At 40.3% G+C, this 22,525-nt stretch overlaps 1 protein-coding gene across 1 annotated transcript; it reads right to left on the bottom strand.

The window, feature by feature from the left end:
* Window positions 1-11,698: 11,698 nt before the first annotated feature.
* Window positions 11,699-12,865, bottom strand: LOC137296439 (galactose-3-O-sulfotransferase 3-like). The gene has a single exon (XM_067828232.1). The coding sequence runs from the start codon at window positions 12,863-12,865 to the stop codon at window positions 11,699-11,701; it is 1,167 nt and encodes a 388-aa protein (XP_067684333.1).
* Window positions 12,866-22,525: the final 9,660 nt, after the last annotated feature.

Raw genomic sequence — 22,525 nt, 5'->3', positions numbered from 1 at the left:
CGCTGCAGGATAATACATGACACGAAATATACCGCGGCAGTGAGTCAGACAGAAAAGTTTTACAGTCATGTACACTCTTCAAAAATAGAAACGCAAAACCCAAATATCAATGAAAGTTTGGTGTTATTCAGGGACGTGTAGTTGGGCGGAAAACAAAGGTACATGAATGAAATTTTGTGGACCAATGTATTGCTATCTTGTCCATATTTCATGAGAATAAAAGTCATGACAGTCATTACTGCTGTCCACCAGATGGTGTTGAAGTCAGTACCTCGTATGACCACCTCCAGCTGCCATACTGACCGACACCTCCAGGGTACAGATCGAATCAGTCGTCGGATGTTTTGTTATGGAATCCGTCTCCATCCCCTGCTGCATGTGGACCAATTGTTGAAGATTCTGTGCTGGACTATGACGTCGACGTACCCGTCTATTGAACTGATCCCAAAGGTGTTCGCCAGAGGAGGGTACTGATGTTGTTATTGGTCAGATAGTCCACGGTGGCACGTGCTGTGTGGGGCCTGGTGTTGTCCTGTTGGAAGAGCTTCCGTTGACGGTCAACAAGGCTAAGGACGTGCGAACGAAGAATCTGGTTTGGCCGGCAGATTGCCATGGACAAGCACGAGTTCCGATCTGCGGGTGTATGAGATCCCAACCCCCCAACACCTCACCATCCGCCCACCTACCCTCCCTCCCCAGACGGTCTCTATTATCACGTCGCCTGAGGAAATCACGGGATTCATCGCTAAACCATATGCGCCTCCAGTTTGCCAGGTTCCATGACAGCATCGTGGTACTCCATCTCACTCCTCGACGTCGATGGATTCGTGTCAAGGAGGAAACAACTTTTGGACGTTTTATCACGTATTCCTACTTCTCTGAGACGGTTCCTGATTGTCTGATCGGACACTCTTCGGGCCCAAACTGTTCTTGTGCTGTGTCCCGGGGGGTACGATGGCGGCCACGTAGGTGGGTTACCCGTACGTACCGATCTTGGGCAGGTGGGGTGACTCTAGGTCTTCCTGATCTTGGACGGTCATTTGTCGAATTTGTTTGACGAAACAACGATCGATCGTTGGAATGAACGTTGAAGATCCTTGCCACCTTACCCTTTGATTCGCCAGCTTGCAATCGTCCAATTGACTGATTTCGATCGGCAGCGCTGAGACGTCCCAGTACTAAGATCGTTGATGAAATTGTGAGATTCATTTGGGTCTTTTATGGTCACATGTTGTACTCCTGCTTTGCACGTGAGAAAGAATCATTGTGCTGCAAGACCGCGCACATCATGACAATCCTGATTGATAAAACCGTTCAAAATCATTTTTGGTTGCGTTTGGTCATGCATGAACTTCTAAAACAATCCAGAGTTTACATATGTGCACAAAATTGTAAGTATCATTGTTGAATTTCATTCTACGTTTGTTTGTTTTGTTTTGTTTTTTTGTTTTTTTTGTTTTTTTTGTTGTTTTTTTTAAGAGTGTATATTGGACTTATTGAATCAATAAATTCATAATGAAAGATTTAGCAACAATGAATGTAGTATTTGTATATCACTTCCTGGTTAGGAGAACAGACTGTAAACACTTAGCGCAACTTTCGAGATTCTGTTTCAAACAAATCTCTTAGGATCTTTCATTAGATTCGAGTACTTGATAAACCATTTCCGAAATTTTAATATTGTTAAATTTTATTATTCAGCAGGTGGACCCGTGAAAATCCGGGTTAGAACTGGTCTTCAGCAACACATGCTTGTGGTGAAAGTTTTTGGATTGTTTGGATACAACCCCGATTATTTATAAACCGTTGTCATATAGCTGGAATGTTGCTGAGTGCAAACAAAACGAGCCCAGACGGACGGAATTAACTCGAGAACTTCGTAGTCCATATTGATATATGTTGTTCTTCCAACCTTTACATGAAAACCATAGAGATACATTTATTGCTGTAAAAAATACTTGAGTCCGATACAGAACATAAAACCGAGTGACTATAGCTGTGATTTTTAAACATATTCAGGGTAAAAAGAAGCATCGTTTCATACTAATTTCCATAAATATTTCAATAATCCACTTCTGAAAAATGCATTCTTTCCATCTGTATATTCATATTGACATATGATTAATATTAAGAATCTGTGTGCTGGAATTGTTTAGGCTGGCTGATAGTATAAGGACTGAGTATATCACAAGTCATGAATGCTCCATTTCTATATTCTCCTTGATTCAGATTGTCAGTGTAGAGTTGTGGTTTGCTTAGATATATGCCGTGATGTTCCCCATTGACCTTAATCAGTGGGGACCGTTAGATTTGATCTTCAACGTCCCATATGCATGAAAGAGGCTACTAACGGGATCGGGTGATCAGACTAGCTTACTTGGTTGACACACATGTCATCGCATCCCAGCTGCGTAGGTCGATGTTCATGGTGTTGATCACTGGTGGATGATCTGATGATATTGGCCCATATTTACAGACCGCCACCATATAGCTGGATTATTGCTGAGTGCGGCGTTAAAGTACATTCAATCAATTAATCCTTGGCGTGATATCGTAATGAGTGAACAAGGTTTTACGGTTTTACGTCGCTCTTGACCCGTGAAGGTCCCGGAGTAGAATAGGCCTTCAGCAACCCATGCTTGCCATAAAAGGCGACTATGCTTGTCGTAAGAGGCGACTAACGGGATCGGGTGGTCAGGCTCGCTGTCTGGGTTGACACATGTCATCGGTTCCCAATTGCGCAGATCGATGCTCATGTTGTTGATCACTGGATTGTCTGGTCCAGACTGGATTATTTACAGACCGCCGCCATATAGCTGTAATATTGCTGAGTGCGGCGTAAAACTAAACTCACTCACTCACTCACTCACTTACGTTGCTCTTAGCAATATTCCAGCAATATCACAGCGGAGGACGCCGGAAATGAGTTTCACATTGTACCCATGTGGGGAATCGAACTGCTTCAACCACTGGTTACCCCAGCGGAATACCTTGGTGGGCATATTGTTTGCAAAGAGTATCATAAACATTAAACCTTCGGGAAGAATTCTAGGAAGAGGGACATAAACACTCAGACGTTAATCCAGAGGTATAAAAATAGGTACAGTGTAAACATGATAAGTAAAATTTTACGGGATGCGCATTTTATTATCTGCTTACTTAGTTCTCCAGGCTGTTGTGTTAAGTAAATTACTTCCAGGGATCGCGAGAAGACGTTTAGTTAAGCGGTATTGTTTACTTATGCGAGTTTAGTTAACCAGACTCTAATAGTGATAATTAATGAAGACATTTGCAGGTACCAAAGAATAGTGTTTACTTATCCTGTCTGTACAGTTAAGCGGTCTTTGCTTAGGCGGTTTCCATTGTATACTCATATTTCAGAAACAGATATACAGGGTATACACATGTTGTCAAAACCAAACTGATGATGGCATGTTTGAGGTTTCACTCTCATTTTTGTCACTGACAGTCAGCATTCATTTTAACAGCTTGTATTCCTGTTTCCATGTGTGTTGCTTAACACCCCACGAAATGTTCGTGCTGTATCACGGCAGTTTGTATAGAATCAAGTCTGGACCAGACAGTCCAGTGATTGATTGTCTGCTCTTTCCAGATCTTTAGTCGGCTCTCATCACAAGCAGGGGTTGACCTATTCTAACCCGGATCTTTACGTCTTATGGAATGCAGGCAATGAATCCCCGCCATATGCGCATGCCACGTGAACTTTGTGTTGCTTGTTGCCTTTGGTTACCAGTGAGGGACGCCCCACAAGCACTGTATCATCACTCAGTCCTACCCGTTTCAGCAGGTGTGCTGCAAATATGTTCCCCCGCCGATTTGTGACTCTTTTGCTTCTTCTACCTGGTAAGGTTGATATTTCAGATCCAATTTTGTCAGATTAATGCAAAACCAAGGGCTGCCTTTGTAATATGTTATCTGAAGAGTGGGTTGTGAGGTAGCCTAGTGGTTAAAGCTTTTGCTCATCACACCGAAGATCCGGGTTCGATTCCTCTTATATAAGGACCGTTTCTGGTGTCCAATATAGTGATATTGGTGGAATATAAAGCCTAAAAGCGGCGTAAATCTATCTGTTACCTGAAGAATGTTTTACCTATGATCTGTGGAGAAAACGTTGGTTACTGTTACATTCATGATAACTCCATCTGTGGGTAAGATGTTTGTATGTAATCGAACTCGGATCAGTCAATCCAGTGAATGATATTTTGATGCATTATATATGCAAAGAGTCCGAGTATATGTACAAAGAGTCCGACAACTATAACAGAATTGTCGCCCTAACGCAAGTTTCTGGGAACTTCTACTGGATGAGTTTCCTGTATCATCCTATCTAGTCGATTGTCACATCATAATAGTCCATATTTCTCTGTGCAAGGCAAACTGATTTTTTCAGTTGAAAATAAAGAGATGATATGCCACCTTTGAAAATGACATATTCTTTTACTAAAAACTGAATGTGATTGTTTTGAATCTGGATTAGATGTGCACAAAACTGTTAATCATCCGTCTATTCCTATGTATGCAGTTATATCTCACCTACCTAGACATATTATATATCTGAAATACACATTGTTCGAAAAACATGATAGTAAACTCCCACTGTGCAAATTGGAATAATGCCTGTTGAATTCATAGTGTCTTTGCCTTTGGTGGTCTACATGTACTTGAATCGGGACGTATTTGTGCTCGTGAACTGATGTGATAAGGTTTTATCATGAAACTCCGTAGCATATGTTCGCCATACTGACGCCACGAAAGAAATGCATGGGCGAACTTGCTAAAACGTCCCAACTGTGTTGTAAAATGAACATGCTTTATTAAATGCTTTCAATACTTGTATGCGACAAAAAGCATGAATGTTTACACGGCAGGAGTAAAATCAAAATTTTAATTTACTTTTGACTTCCAACAATCTGCTGTCGTTCTGGTTCATCGACCCCATGAATATTACAACAAGATCATTTTCATAAGGAAACGATTTGTTTGTTTTTATTCTTCGTTTGTTGCTTGTCAAACTACGCAACTGAGATACGATGCCATGTTTCAGCCAAGTCAGTGAGTTAGTTAGTCGGACAAACATGGGGTGTTGAAGACCAATTTTAACTCAGATCTTCACGGGGGCACAAGTATTGGTTGTCGAAGACCAATTCTAGCCCAGATCTTCAAGGGAACATACCGATAGAAGTAAAAGTATCCAAGAAATGAGTTCACAGTACGATACCAAATTTATAATGAATACGTCATACCATGTGTTCCCATGTGTTCGTGTCATACTATGTGTTCGAAAGCCATGGGTTTGGAGACACTTTGCACTGTTTTACCAGTTGCGCAGTTCGCGCTAGCTTTTAGGAGAGTTTTGAATGATCATTTGATAATTTTCAGTATAAAAACTTAACACACACTAACCTTCCCACAATGCAGGGAACCAGTTAAGGCTACACTGTAAGTTATGTTAGTTTCGTTAGAAACCTACCAAGGCGTAACTAATGCCTGCATCTTCTTGTAATTTTCCTCATGTGTCTTTGTGCGTATCTTCTTGATTCTTGCATTTGGTGACAACATATACTCTTCAACAAAAGTAGGGGAACCTGAACTTTGAAGTCTGGTAGAAAGAAAACCCATTGAGGAACGTTACACTGTCATTCATCTTGTGTATACAGCGTCATTTCACGTTATCACCGAGGGGGATAACTGAACGAACAGCTTTGCTTTGAATGAAATCAATGTGGTGATGCACAATCAAAACATCCATTATTATTGTAGCAACATTGATTCAATCCCACATATCTCCCAATTTTGATAATGGCACATTGAAAGTACAGTCCCCCTACTTTTTGTAAGTGTATATGTTGACAAACCAGTCTCCGTCAGTTAAACTATTGGTCATTTTAACTGTTAACTCCTTTTGTCGCTGTTGTGTTGTTGCAGTCGTCACAGCCGAGTATTGCAGATATGTATCTAGCACTGGCTATGTAAAATACAGGTCATGTCCCAATGGCTGTTGCTCAAACGAGTGCTGCAAGACCAGGTAAGGTTATTGCATTATATCATTACATTGTGTGAAGTGGGTGAGTATAGTTTTAAGCCGATTTTAACAATGTTCCAGCTATATCACCGCGAGGAACACCAGAAATGGGTGTTAGGAATCGAACAGGGGTCTTCGCAATTGCTAGACTACCCCAGTTCACCCCGGTTATATCAAGGAACTTACCACGGTGTCTCTGTATTATTGTATTTTTCATTTTATTTCATCATGCCATAATTCTGTCACCGAAATCATGCACACTCGTACATTTAGATCTTACTGACTTAGTGAGTAGATGCGGATGGAAACCGAGAATTGTGGTTACATGTTAAAAAATATCGGTTGGTCCTGATCGATAATGGGTAGAAACGATTGATAGTCAGTGAGTGAGTGATTTGATGGAAATGATCGTTGAGATGGCACAAAAGGTTTCGGCGCGTTTTAATCGAAGTCTCACGTGAGTGAATGAGATTAGTTTTACGCCGCTTTTATAGCAATACCACTGCGGGGGACGCGTGAAATGGGCTTCATACAATGTTCTCAAATGCGAAATCGGAAATTGGTCTTCGGCGTGACGAGCCAACGCTTTAACTTCATCGTCCCTGATAACCCAAGAGTCAGAGCACTCAGTTGAAAGGAAACATTTCAGTCTGGCTGAGGAATATCAGTCAGAGTTTACAGTGAGTGATTTGGAAATCTCAAACAGGAAAAGGGCGGTGGGATAGCCTAGTGGTGAAAGTCACTCACTCACTCAGATGGGAAGGACTCCCGAAAGTGTTTTAGGGATTGGCACCCATGCTGGAAATCAAGCCCGTGGGTTAGGGCAAACTCTCGAGTCGCTAAGTTGATTTACCCGCAGTGGTACATACATATGCGTAGGACCATGTCATTTCAGCTGGTGACAAAGTAATTTTGCAGATTCGTGAAGTTTACAATGACTATTAGATATATAGTTTCTCAAGCACGCATCTTTCGTTGGTTAACGTTCCTTTGACTTCAAAATTAACGTGTGATATTTACCATAAGCAGCGAAACACTCCGAATGATGATGAAAACTATCTTTTTCGTTCACAGTTCGGTCAGTGTTGCTGTCTACGCTGGAGGGACAGCTGGTGGAGTGTCATTCATTATCTTTTGGTGCTGCATCTACTACTTTTGCTGCCGGTCCAGTACCCAGGTCGTGCCAATAATTATGTACGTATTTATAGGGTGACTTGCCATAGATAGAATAATGACATGTTAGAACACATTTCAACCATGAGATGGTTATAGTGGCCACAGCACGTTATGTAACGACAGCCTGTAAGTAATCGAGATGGAACCATACAAACCGATGATTGACATATTGAGTGTGTGAGTGAGTGTAGTTTTACGCCACTATTATCAACATTCCAGCAATATCACGGCGGGGGATACTAGAAATGGCTTCCAGACAATGCACTTATGTGGGGAATCGAACCCGGGTTTCGATGTGACGAGCAAACGCTTTAACTACTAGGCTACCCCACCGCCGGCTCGAGAGATTGGTTAATACAAAAACATATCTGTGTGACCATTTCATTCTTTTGTGTAAACCTAAAATATACCTTGACTTTGCCATTAATGACACCTAACGCTTTAACCGTCAGCTAATTTTACACCAGAATACAAGCTTACCTACACTCTCAAACGTAAAAGAATGGTTTTCGAGAAATACAGCCAAAGGACGCCAGCTCCGTCATCTCATTTTTTGTTTGTATCATTAAATCTCTGATACAAAAGTTTTGATGTCATGTCTGTTGCTTCATCATCCTTAGTAACTTGATTCGATTCATTCAGTTCTCATTGAGAACAAAAGGTAATGAAGGGTAAACATGTGAACCAGGTATCACCCCTGGGGTATCAATATTGTTGGTTGGTTGGTTGCTTAGCGCCGCAATCAGTAATATTCCAGCTATAAGGCGGTGGTCTGTAAATAATCAAGTCTGACCAGACAATCCAGTGATCAACATGAGCATCTGTCTACTCTATTGAGATACGATGACATGTGTCAACCAAGACAGCAAGACTGATCACTGGACTGTCTGGTAAAATTTCAATTATTTAACGTTGGAATATGTGACGTGCGGCGTCAAACAACAAACTATTAACCATTTGAACTTACCACACCACCTGTTCACTCTCACTTCAGATGATGTCAAGGAATGTCACAACCAAAGGAATGTCACAACCAAAGGAATGCCACAACCAAAGAATATCCAAGCATCCATATCCAGAGAGATGGTTCTCTTTCCTATTCCTTAGAAGTGATCTACGTATGAATACGTCTGTTGTTCTTCACCATGATCAGCTGTAGCACAAGCACACATCTGATGATGCCACTGAATTCGGGAATTCTGCTTTCATAGTCATGTGTTTTTATGATTTCTATGAGGGAGCCATTGATTTTATTATGTTACCGTCTGGTAGTTTTGAATAAAGAATGCATTCGGAATTTTCACAACATACTATTGAACTAAATATTTTGATACTACTTTTAAGCTCCTTGTTCATTGTGAATTAGATTTTTCGCTGCTTTTCACTAATAAATTGGTGATATCTCATTTGGCGTTATGACATGACAAGGATCGAACGCTGATCTTCGGTCTTATCAATGGGTCGTAGATCGATGCTTGTGCTGTTGATCACTGGATTTTCTGGTCCAGACTCGATTATTTACGGGCCGTCGACATGTAGCTGGAATATTGCTATTAAACCAAAGGATCACACCAAACTGACTACATCACATTCATTGCCAATCTTCATACAATGATAGATGCAAACAGTACCCTTTCCTTTCACAAAAACAGCCGAAACATTAAATCTGTCATTTCTGCCGGCGTTATTTTAAGAGCTGTAACAATTTTCGACGTCTTGTGGTTGCCATTTACGTGAGTTATCTGTTCTTGACGACCACTATCAAAAACATGATGCGCAAGTGCTGGACAACCCTACTCTCCTTCCGGGAAGTGTCGCGTCAGTACAACAAGATGCCGTCAAAATATCGATATTGTTGCACTTGTAGTAATCACTGCAAGAAATCTGGGAATGGTCGGAAGATCAATATGCACATATTCCATGCAGATATAAACTAGCGGTCAAAATAAACGCCACCAATATATAAATGACTGTAAATTGTCAAAATAATTGACAAAGACAGATTATGGGCAGAAGCAATGTTACTGCCTGGCCACCGCAACATACCTGTTGCCTACTGAATTGAAATATTTAAGGCCGCAAACAAAAAAATTAAATGTTTCTCGGGCATATATTTTTTTCAAAAGTGACGAGGGCGATATGTCTGGGGTTTTTGGGTTTTTTTTAAAATTTTATAGTAAAAAGTGACGCAGGAGGAACACGTTTTTATTTTTTGTCCCAGAAATGCATCTTGGTAAGTTTAGAACGTTAGATTCAGTCACCGTCGTTCGTATAAACACTATTTCTTACAGTGGGCAAATGGATGATCGTTACGCGGTCAAGTCGAAAGTATTTTTTTAAATGGCAATAAAACATTGTTACGCGCACAAATAAAAGTGTGACGAGCCGATGCCCGAGAAAAATTTCACTTTTTTTATTTAGCCTAACATTGCATCTCAGATAGTCCAGTCTTATATTGTTACATTTACAATTGTCATGGGCTGAATCAGCCTTTAGGGGGTGGGATACAACATATCAAGGTGTAAAAACATTTCAAAATTTTGTGTCATTTTGTAGAAAAATGTGTCCCAAATCTAATTGTGTAATAAATTCAAAGTTACCAGTTGTTGCAGGAAGATCGGTTTTCAAGCCAGTATGTAGGATTTGAGACATTAATTAACCTCTGAAAAACAGGAATTAAAAAAACCCAGATTCATCAATGAAATAAAAAAGATTTTTATAATGACGCGGTTTGCTATAAAAAGGCTTTTTATGTAGTAAATTCGTACTAGATTAACATTAAAAAATAAAACAAAAATATGTTACCAGGTGGTATCAACATTATCGCCAACTAAAACAGCATACTCAAATTAAATAAGTAAGGGGAGATAACTCTTCTTCAGGTTTGCCCACGGGTAAATGCATGTGGGGCCAAAATGTCGTGAAGTATGATTAAAAGCAAGATAAGTGGAAATAACTGCGCAACATAAAAACAGATCCTTCTATCACATTCCGTCTCATACGGTATGCACACAAACAAAGGTATCCAACCTCTTTAATTTACTTTTACACATGACACTGCGTAGACCGTGAAGATCACAAATGCAATTGTCAGTACATAATTAGTCAGTATTTCGGAACCAATGTTTTAAAGTCAGTCATCAAAACTAATGTCTACACTAGTTCAAATGAATGTAACCGTTACGGTTTTATTTCGGTTATTGTGGTGTCACAGATTAGACGCAAAGCGTTGCTGTATGTCAAGTGTTCAGACACCACCAACCTGGTACTTTCAGGAACAATCAGGCATGCTCTTACCATTAATATTCCTGCTACATGGCTGCGATGTGCATGTAATCGAGTCTGAATCAGACAATCCAGTGATTAATATATCGTAAACATCGATCTACACAATTGGGATACGATGTGTCGACCCAGCTAGTCAGCTAGTCTGACAACCCGATCCAGTCTGTCATGCCACGACAAGCATGGGTTGTTGAAGATCAATTCTAAATCAGATGTTCAGGGGTGGCACGAAATGCGAAACAGTCGTATTTCAAACAGTGGGGTGAATGGGAAACCGAGGACTTTTAAAGCCGCTTTAGCAATATTCCGGTAATATAATGGTTGAGGCAAACAGGAAAGGGTTTTTAATTAAGTTATCGAACATGAACCTTAGGTGTGACGAGCGACTGCTTTTAATTAGAAGCTTGTTCGCCTTCTACTTACACCCCACTGAATGTAATATAAATAGTGAGTTGGTGAATTGAAATTTTACGTCACAGCGGCAGTATTTCAGCTACACCGTGACTACAATAACTTATAAAATCATAATGAATAATTTACAAAACCGGGAAACCCTATCACCAATCTTAAGATTGTGCGTGCGCAGACACGCGTGGAAACGGACATGGACATACACGCGCGCGCGAGCGTGTGCTCCTTGCATAGAACACAGCTGGGTTCACACCATCCCCTCAGCCGTTGAAAGCACAAAAAGTATTTCAATTAGAATAATTAATGGAACAAACCTATTATATGCCTTTCATGCGAATTTATCATAACAACGGAACGCTTACTGCTTCTCCTACTTTTCCAACATCAAATTAAATCAGAAGCATTAGCTACGGTCTAGTTACACGGATGTACATCTATACATATGGAAACTACGTTATTTGGTACAACAACGCCCGACCCTCCAATCCACCCACACTTAATGGAAAGAAAACTCCAACTGCCAAATTGAATGTATTTCTCTGATAGTTGACGCAGTATGTCAAAAACTGTTTGTAAAAGTCAGTTCAACAAATCAGACATCGTGACTTCTTTCAGATACGACCACTGTACGTGCTATGACGTTTATGGATGGAGCATTGACGGTGAAATACGATGTCAGACAGACAATCAAGCGTTGGTACGCAGTACGTTTAACTTTATTTCCTTCTTGTGACAAACGCACCTTCTTTTCTCACCTCCATAAGCATATTCGCTGAAGCATATTTATAGGAATAAAGTTATGTTTGCTCCGTACTTATTTATTCTGCTATTTTGAATCGTCCGCATTAACTTCAAAAATGGTCTCCCGGCTGTTTTGAGTAGACGACAATCGCCCGGTGTAACAGTGAAGTCTCCATGCCAGACATTGGCCACGAACGACATCCTTTCGTCTGGTGTATCCCCCATGCAAAACTCAGTCGTCTTGGTATTAATACTTTTAAAGTATTCGAGCTCCTTTTCAAAGTCTTCTCCTTCTGAAACAATGCGTTGTTTCAATTCAGCAAGGAAGTAGTCATACAGTAAAAAATCCAAAGCAAGAAAAGGTCTGAGTTTTTCGGAAACACGTCCAATTCCCTTATGCTTGTTTTGGTTGACATTGATTTTCCAAAACAATATATCTTTCATTGGCCAATTCAACAGTCTCCGCATGAGCACTAGTGATTCGTGGAACATTTCTGTGACTGCAACGAAGTGGAATTGTTTCTTTAAAGTTTGGAGAAAAGCTTTGAACTTTGATATGTTTCGGTAATGTTCGTAAGGGAAGCCAAAGTCCCTTGCCATCTTGTTATTTGTGTGTGAACCGGCTCCCCATATTGTTTCATAGTGCTCCGGGTTTTGTTGATAGTCTTGAAATGAATATTTTCCTTTCACGGCCGTCAAGATTGCGTCTTTATTGTAGTAATGAAACGCAGAGTTCAGTCTCTCCAGTGGTTCTCGGACAATAGCTATATACTTTGTGTCGAGAGGCAGTAATCGGGAGAAAGCCTGTTGGTCAAACCTGGACACATGGTTACAAAGGATGTCATATCCAGACATGGCTGGCGGAGGGACCACTGACAGAAACATCTTTTGTTTTGTGAGATTTAAATAGTTTTCACCTTTGAGTGGAAGGACATACGTAAGGTTTCTTTTGAGGCCAAATCTATAAAACAGGTTCATCATAGTTGAACTGGCAGATTTATGAACCTTCAAGAAAGCGATATGGCGGACTTCTGAAGAATAATGTGTTGCTTTGCGAGAATTTGTACGGCGGTTAGGGGAAGATTCTTTATTGTTTTGTCTGCAGAGACATTGATTTGTGAATGGGTAGATGTTGAAAGAGACTCCTCTCTGTATGGCAAACGTGCTGCTGAAGGTGACAATTAAACAGATGGTGACGACTGTGCCCATCACTGTGAAGATCAATCTGAAGAAGAAGGAAGGCACGACCGATCAGTGGGGCGTTGTTCTGGTTTTCTGTTGTTTTTCAGCAAAACGATCATCAATACTTTCGCGAAAATATAAATAATTTCAATTGAAATAGGCATCCGATAAACACAGCTTGACATTGGGATTGGTTGATTGTTGACTAGAGCCACAATCAACAGCTATATTCAAGCTCTATGGCGGCGGTCTGTAAATAATTAATCGTGGACCAGACAATGGAGATACGATGGCATGTGTCAGTCAACGAGTCTGATCACCTGGTCCCGTTAGTCGCAGCTTCCGACAAGCATGGGGTGCTGGGTTCCGATACACAAGCGTTCGTAACTTTACGATCTATCGTAACCCTACATAACTTCATTGGCTTACGCATGGTGTAAGGGTACTGAGGCTTTTGTAGATCGGTTCCCTGGTTGGCATATACAGCAACACTATAGATGTTATCGGGATATTGACGTTTACCACTAGATCTATTGTAACATAATGGAGAAAACCCTCTGATCAATGTCAACATGTTTACGTTCATAGTAAGTTATAACCAAATACCTGACCTGTAGGAGGGACGTTTCCTTTGGGAATATTCTTGCCGATGTTTCATCTTGAAGTATACACACCCACTTCCTGTAACAAAGTCAGGAATTCTTTATTCTGTAATACCCACATATTTACACACACACACACACACACACACACACACACACACACACACACACAAATACACACACACTCACTCACTCACTCACTCACTCACTCACTCACTCAGTAACACACATACACCGGCATACTACACATCAAAAGTGTAGAGTCACTAGTGTAAATGTACCCAGTTACTTCAGGCAAACTGTTCTAAACTGTATATGAACTGTATTGTAAAACAATCATTGTCGGGAGTTCAATGAATGATGAAACTCGGTGAAGATGGGAGAATTCTTAACAAAACTTAAAACTTAACACTAAAATGCAATTGTTCACATGTACGACGTTTGCACATACTGTTCAGCAATGTCACGCATGATCTTCGTGCAATATATCTGCATGACGTTTTTACAGGCTGTTCAGCCTGACCTGATCAAGTGAATACTAATGCATTGTGTGACCGTGCCACAACTGGTTGGGTCTATTATTGTGAAAGGATGTGCCATTGTCAGTTGATTGCCAACATGTCCCAAGAGCAGAGACAAGGTCGCCGTTTGACATCTGCACCAGCAGTGAATCGGATTCTAGCAAACCAAACTAGATAGTTTATGACTGTAAAAACAATTCAGTTAAAACACGAAATGATTGGGGGTTTTTTTCAGAAGAGCTGTTTTCCGGGTCAACAATAACAACTTTCCCTGCTCCCCTATTCTGTAAAGTTAACTCGACCAGCTGCTTGTGCCACTTGACTTGTCGGGTCATGCATATGTAGAGTAGCTCAAGTCAGGCTGAACAACGTGTTGCTGGTTCTCCGAAGATATAACATATAATTAGTGGTTTAAGTGAGTCTAAACATTAGATGGGTGGTATAGTTCACCTCTCTTCTCGATTTTCTTCAGTATGACAGCAAATGTCGATTTGTGTAAGTGCATGCGTGCACGTGTGCACGTGTGCGTGCGTGTGTGTGTATCTCATTAGCTTTATGCGAGTTACATGTGAGCGAGCGGCTTTAATTTGCTACCCAACACCATGGTATGTTCATTGATTCACTCATAAAATCATCTTCATCCTTATTTTGCAAGAGGAATTCGTTTGGGGCGATGATCCTACCGTCTCGTGTTCTGTGGTCCAGTTGACTGAACGTCTGTCAAAACGCAGAGCTGAAGGCTGGCAGCTCGATCACTGGTCGCGACAAAAATACATTTAAAGAAGGTACTTGTTGTTACCCTGCCTTGTGTTCGTCACTGGATCTGTAAAACAAGGGCTGGTCGGCTCTAAATGGGCGTGCTGTGCCAGCTTGAAGCGTCCATAGTAAGAGAGAGAAATCAATGCGCCCGTAAAATCCTCTTAGCACGGTAGTACTGTTAGTCTGCCAGTCATAAGTAATAATCGCTGTCATCCGTTTGGCTCAAAAGCGGGTCGATGAATTGCAGTCGAACTCGAGAACTAATAAACATTAAATACTCAGTCACACGCTGATCACAATCAAAACATCATGCCAACTCTGTGAAGATTTTATTGAATTTTGTCCTAATATAAAAACAGTTGTTTTACAATTTATCAGTGAAATATTGACATAGTTCACTGTTTGTTTGCTGAGAAAGGGACAGCCAGGTGTGCGAGTAAGTATGGAGACGACAGTACAGGCTGATGAATAAGCAACTTTGTCGGAATGAATGAATGGAAGCCTATCCTGTTCCCCTCCCTCATGTTAGCACTCATGAAATGACGGTTTCTCACACGCATCACAGAACCCAGATGCTGTTACTAACCTGGCAGGCGCCGATATCAAACATATGATGCCAGATCACGATTTCATGTGTCGATGCTGGATCTGCGCGGCAGAACGTGATCTTACGTGCCAGATACAAACACAATGTAATAGGCTGAAAGAAAAGCATTTATATTAACTTCATGTGTTGCGTTATGTTTATTAATATGTATATCCATCTGTGTCAACAGACGTTTATTGTGTTTACAATGAATAGGTGTCATCAAGTAGTATTTTAGGTGTTTAATGATTGTTTGGGATCACTCCATTACAGGGTCATAGGGTAAGCAGGTTATTCTATCTTTCTGTCGGCTATGTGATTTGTAATGATCATCTGGTTGATTGGGATTGGCTCATTTCAAATCATGGGTCATCAGCCATTTTCACTTATACATCACTTGTCATCCTATCTTGTGCACAGCAAAACAGATACTGAACACTCTACTTACAAGGTTAGTAATTATAGTAATTGTTACTATATGCTTATATTAATGCACACCAAAATAAGCAATTTTAGTAAACTATTTATGATAGTGTAATTAGCAAATGTATGAATACTCTCACGCAGGAACGTGTGCATGATTGATTATTTTATACAACTTTGAATTACAAGCGTGATTGGGTCATGCTTATGTATATAAATCACATAAAGAAGTAAACCTTTCCCGGTAATTATATGAAGTGTATCAGTTAATTGTTGTGTCTGAACTATTCTCAGTCACGTGGCATATGTATATATTTCATGAGTTATAATTTCTTATCTCAGGTATCACAATCCTGTAGTATAGTGATCCGTGAAGGTCTACCCGGGGTAGAATAGGTCTTCAGCAACCCGTGAAGGTCCCGGGGTAGAATAGGCCTTCAGCAACCCGTGAAGGTCCCGGGGTAGAATAGGCCTTCAGCAACCCGTGAAGGTCCCGGGGTAGAATAGGCCTTCAGCAACCCGTGAATGTCCCGGGGTAGAATAGGCCTTCAGCAACCCGTGAAGGTCCCGGGGTAGAATAGGCCTTCAGCAACCCATGCTTGCCATAAAAGGCGACTCAGCTTGTCGTAAGAGGCGACTAACGGGATCGGGTGGTCAGGCTCGCTGACTTGGTTGACACATGTCATCGGTTCCCAATTGCGCAGATCGATGCTCATGTTGTTGATCACTGGATTGTCTGGTCCAGACTCGATTATTTACATACCGCCGCCATATAGCTGTAATATTGCTGAGTGCGGTGTAAAACTAAACTCACTCACTCACTGTAGTATCGACGGGTGGATTGCTTGTTACAACACTCCCGTGTCACCCACAGGGTACGCATGTTATAGCCTGTTTCATTATTCATGCATAAGTGATGTATTCCCTTATAGTTGCATATATTGGATTATTTTCTTGCAATATGTACTTGAAAACATGACGACATATTATAATTTGATTAAATGTATCTGTAAACCTATGCTTATTGATTGTATGTAATGTGATGTAATATGTATGTTTATATTTTAACCTCTGAATGAATTTGTATTTATGGTGACACTATTGTTACAGAGTGTCCACTGATATCAACAGATATCTACCGACCGGGGAATAAACGAGTTCACCTAACACCCGCAGCCTTTTATTCTTATTATAGAGGAGGGTAACTCCCAGGCCGCAACAACAGTATATTCCATACAGCTATGGATACGTGCGCGACACTTGAACCAATTCAAAGGAGCCTGGGGCTGTATTGGAAGCCGTCAGTTCCATAGCACAGGCTCCCATGTCTTTACAAGGATTAAACATATGAAAAATAGTGTTTCTGAGATGCCCCCGACTCAAAATACTTAGTAGTACAATGCATCATGTTATTATGCATGGTACTGTGAAACATTTTGAGTCGGGGGCATCTCATATATATGTACGTCTTTTTAAAAAAGTAACCTTCGCAAAGACACGAGGGTCTGTGTTCCATAGCGCACATACGAAATGAGAAACCAAGGTTTTATCAGTTAATCAACCATGCCAAGTCACGTTACTATAAGTAAACTGAATAGAAACCGGACTTGTAACTGTTACATGTTTTATTTCCTTGTTTGTGTGTTGTCTAGCACTGCAATATTCTCGCTATATCAAGTCATTTTTATTTCGTGTAAGCCCGATAGGTTGCAAAGTTTTATATTACTGAGGGCTTGTCCAACCTTTTCAGCAACAATCATATGTAAACCCGGGCTTTTTTCACAATGGTAGCTATGCCCTTGTATATGGCGGCGGTCTGTAAATAGTCGACTCTGGAGCAGAGACTCCGGTGATCAACAATATGATCAACTTAGGATAAGATGACACGTGTCACCCAAGTAAGCGTTAGTCGCCTCATACGGCAAGCATAGGTTACCAAAGACAAGTTCTAACCAGGATCTTCACGGGTTAAAAGATGTGAAGAAAAACTAACTATATGCATTATGTGTTTATAAAGAGAAGTACACACCTGTCAGAGTACTAAAGGTGCTGTTGTGAACGAGGACAATAGCCTTGTGCTTGGAATGATGGCCGTGCTTCCAGCAACCTCAGCGTCTGTAGGTTGAGTGAAGATGGCCTTTCATCACAAAATCAACAAGAATACGTTCGCTGACAACTGCCATGGCCGGCGTGTGTGTTTAGTTCAGCACATACATGAAGGTATGAGAAACAGGCAGAGAACTTGGAAGAATATTCTTCTAGGGGAAGAATGTTTTTGATATTTTCAAAGGATTTACTGGTGATCGTAGACAAGCGCTCTTTGACCTTTACTTGCCTACATTCTTGTAGTAATTTCAGCCTTGAAATTGTCGAAGTTCTTTGCATGGGTACATGACTTGACTGTCGTGTTCTTTGGGGGAGATTTTAATCTCAGATTAATGGAGCTTGGAATATAATATTTTGTGGAAGATACGCGTGTAGAATTATGAACACGTCTAATATAGCCTGTCTATGCACGCTTAACTGTTGATGATCATTAAAGACGGTCGTCAATAAATATAATTCTTTAAATGCAGTGTGCCTTGATGTGAAACAAGTAATGCATTCACAGAAGATAAAAGAAAAAGTTCCAAATATCAATCATGTAATAAGGGTTGTATAAAAAGACTATGAATATATTGCTCACACAACATGAAGCAACATTCTTTAATACCTTCTGGCCATCTCCATAAATCTTTTTACAGATAGTATGGCAGAAAAACACTTTGTACAGTATATTTAATTAGGAGAATTAATACTGTGTTGGAAAGTCAGAGGTATGTAAGCATAATATCCCTAAATTTGTTTTAAACCAGAACACGTAGCGTGAGGTTTTAATTTTAAATGTATGACAGGGACATACTTTGTATGCCTGTGTATTTGTATGTGTGCACATATAATTAGCTGTTTTAGTTAGTTTTAAGCATTGTGAATAATCACTAATTCTCTAACAGACGCTGAAACATGCAATGGAAACATAAGTCTTAACATATTACACTAGTTTCAGCTGAATACAATGGCAGAACTAAAATATATATTAATTTATGTATTTTAAACAAGTTCTTGATTTCAGATCATATCAGCGCCGGAATAGTTAATATAGTTTAATCGCTTAGTTTCAATGATAAAATCAATAGTGTTTACTCAACCATGACAACACGATACGATTGGTCCATTCAAACCTGCATGCTTTTTCAATACATGAACATCTCACACCACGAAACGTCAGATGGTCACCCGACAGGACTGACAAAACTTTTGTGACAGGCAAAGCCTAGACATGTACTAAATCGTCATCAGGTTAGTAAACAAATTATCTTAAACCATCTGTAATCATATCTAATGTAACCATAACATTATAGGTAATCTTAAAACACATAAATACGTACAGTGTTCCCAGAAATTATTGAGAAAATCTTTGTTTTTTTTTCTAATGATGCTAAGATTGGAAAAAGGGCTTTCACTATGCACTAAGCATACTATATAAGGGAGACAACTCTTGAAGGCTTAGAAGGCAGCTCATTACGTCATTATCTCCCTTGTCTGAGCAGACGGCTTCCTGTGTTGACATGGCAGAATTTACAGCAAGAGAGAAAAGAAAGCTCATTCTAGATGATTTTGAAAGGGGTGAGGCTGATGCTAAAGTGTTAGCTTGTAGACATGGTATTCCTCTGTCTACAGTATACAGAACTTTGAAGAATATTCAAACAGGAACCGGGATAGAGCACAAAGCAATGAAACAGTTAGGCAGGAATTACAGAGACTTAATTGGGTGAAAAAACGTGGAATTCCCTCGCCGTTGATGAAAGATGCACAAAAGGAAAAACGTTTAAACTGGTGTCGGGCTCATGAAAATCAAGATTGGGATAATGTTTTCTTTTCGGATGAAAGTTCTGTTTGGCTTTTCCCTTATTGTGTGAAAATTTGAACCAAAGATACTGTCAAACCTATCTACCAGCGACCAAAACATAGCCCGAAGTTTCACATGTGGGGTGGCACATCGGCTCGCGGAGTGACGCCATTGTGTGTTTTCACGGGAAACTTGACAAAAGAAAGATACGTTGACATTCTAAATGGTCACCTTCTTCCGACAGCACAAACATTGTATGAAGATGATTGGATTTTCCAGCATGATAATGACCCAAAACACACTGCGCGCTACACAAAACAGTGGTTGTCGGGCGAAAATGTTCAAGTTTTAGACTGGCCCAGTTACAGCCCAGACCTAAACCCAATTGAGAATGTGTGGGGAGTCATGAAGGACAGAATAAACCAAAAGGGACTGAGAAATATTGAAGATATGAAGGCCGAGGTGGTCCAATATTGGGATACCCTGTCACACGATTACCTACAAACTTTGATGGGTAGTGTGCTTAGGCGTATTCAGGCATGCATTGCTGAGCCAGGAGGTCTAACAAAGTACTAAAACAAGACTGAGACTGTAAAAGGATGATGTTTTAACATGTTTATGTAAGTAAAACGCCAGAAGTTAATAAACGTAATGAGTTACATGACGCAACATGATTCTCAATAATTTCTGGGAATACTACATATTAAATAAATCACTAGTAATTAATGCCGTCAGGGTAGCAGCCGTGTAGAGCAAGCGCCACGCTGGTAAGCGCAAAGTTCCTATTTTAATGTGTTCCCTTTGAAACATATATCCCATTAAATAACAGCAAAACGAGGCATTGTGAGTATGCTTTGAGTGTGCTTTGAGTATGAATATCGTCCAGGTATTATTACATTATTTTGCACAAGTAATGGCGAAGTATTTCAATCTCAGCTTTTATTGTGTATGAAATATCTTTCCAGGCTTATCATTATGTCTGTATGGATAGTTTACACCCAATCGGTTTGTTTATTTTTACAATCTATCTTATTTCCAGTATATACCTACATAAATCCATCGTCTGCTACGACAGCCAGTCATGAACACGGGCCTCTGTGCCATACACGGGGTATGTAATGTGCCGTACTGTACTGTTTACATCATTTATATATACCGGGTATATCATTCTAACAAAGAATCATCATCTCATGCTAACGGTCTATGGTAAATATTGTATGCTATGCGGCTATTACCGCTGTTATCATTTATGCCATTGTCGAAGCCATATCATGAGTTATCGCCCCTGATACTGACAAAGTTATTTAAAGCTTTGTTATCATTACGTTTTAATGCACACATAATGTGGTGGGCGCTCATGCGTCTAAGCTGTATTAACATTCATGTACTGTACTGACTATGTATACAAAGATGTATGTTCTGCACACATGCTGAGGTTGTTACCATATAGTTGCTATAATTGTTTCAGGGCTTATTGTGTATTCCTGGCCACGTTCATCCACTTGGGAATAAACTTGAACTTACACCCTGTATTCACTTTGCTGTTGTCATTGTGACCCTGTTACAAATGCAAAAAGTAAAATTATTATAATTTCGTTACATACTTCTAAATTCCAACACAGTTTGTCCATCTCCATTCTACCACACTCGCGCTGTTAAGATTTACAGAACGATACACCTTTGTTTGAAAATCAGAGGTATATAACTTAATTATATACTTCTTAATGATTATTTGTTTCTCATGTCATGCATTCGCGTGCAGGACAGTAAAGTGTGTCATTCACATTGTCACTTACACCAAACTGCATCATATGCCCTTACAAAAGTTTGTTAAACTTCATTTATAAAATTACGATTGAAAGCAAATTGGGAGATTTTTCGGAGTCAGTCAATGCTGATGATTATGAAATTTTTGAAAGTGCATCAAAACTTGTGCATATTTATGAGCATAGTTGTTTGTACATAATTGCTCATGAAAGATGATTGTTGCATGCATGTACATTATTTTCACTTCCAAAAAAACAGTGTGATGCAAGATGACTGATGTCAAAATTAATGATCTACAGTGATTTATTGACCTTCTTGTAAAACGTCAAAGTCCAGAATGACACCACATGCACGTGTATGTGGCTACTGTGTTGTGCACGTGCAGTCCATGCGTTGTGTTTAGGGGTGGTGATAAAGATGTCTGTCTTTGAAAAGTTCGTTAACGCTCATATTTCCCATCCAAATTGAAAGTTCAGGCTTCCATACTTTTTAAAGAGTATACTCGACACTTTTGTACAACAGTCAACATGTTGTCCTGGGGGTGTAATTCCGGACACTACATTTTTTTTGTAAGCCTGGTCTGTCAAATGTCGCCATGTCAAGGAGTGAGGGATCGGACGGCCAAGAGTCCCAGCTGTCCACATCATATTCATACACTAGCACACATAAATGCAATGGCTGATTCAGCGCCAGGTTCCGTACAAAGATTCCCTCTCTTCATGACCAGGTGACTCGGCACTGTACCAACGATGGCGATGCAAACGTGCTGACTGAAACCCGCACGACTTTGGTAGTACTGACGGTGTCTTTTTCTAAGGTGTGCCAGCCTGTCATATGTAGGCAAAGGCAATCTTGCATGAGTAACTGTGCGAATAGGCAACATCCAGTAACAGTAACTCATTTTGTTCAACATATTTTATCATATCCGTTTTCATTCCGCAAGTTTCACGCGGCTTTTAGCAATATTCCAGTAATATCACTGGGAGAACACCAGAAATGGGCTTCACACATTGTACCCATGTGGGGATTCGAACCTGTGTCGTTGGCGTGACGAGCGAATGCTTTGACCACTAGGTTACCCCACCTTTTACTTGAAGAGCCTTTACCCAATATCCCAATAACCCTAAATCAGATGAGCCC

This window comes from Haliotis asinina, chromosome 9 (genome assembly GCF_037392515.1).
Source record: "Haliotis asinina isolate JCU_RB_2024 chromosome 9, JCU_Hal_asi_v2, whole genome shotgun sequence".
Classification (NCBI taxonomy): Eukaryota; Metazoa; Mollusca; class Gastropoda; order Lepetellida; family Haliotidae; genus Haliotis; species Haliotis asinina.
This window is presented reverse-complemented; position numbering and strand designations above follow the sequence as displayed.

What these genes read in the sequence shown, in the direction of transcription:
- LOC137296439 (XM_067828232.1), bottom strand. Translation starts at nt 12,865, where the DNA reads ATGGGCACAGTCGTCACCATCTGTTTAATTGTCACCTTCAGCAGCACG.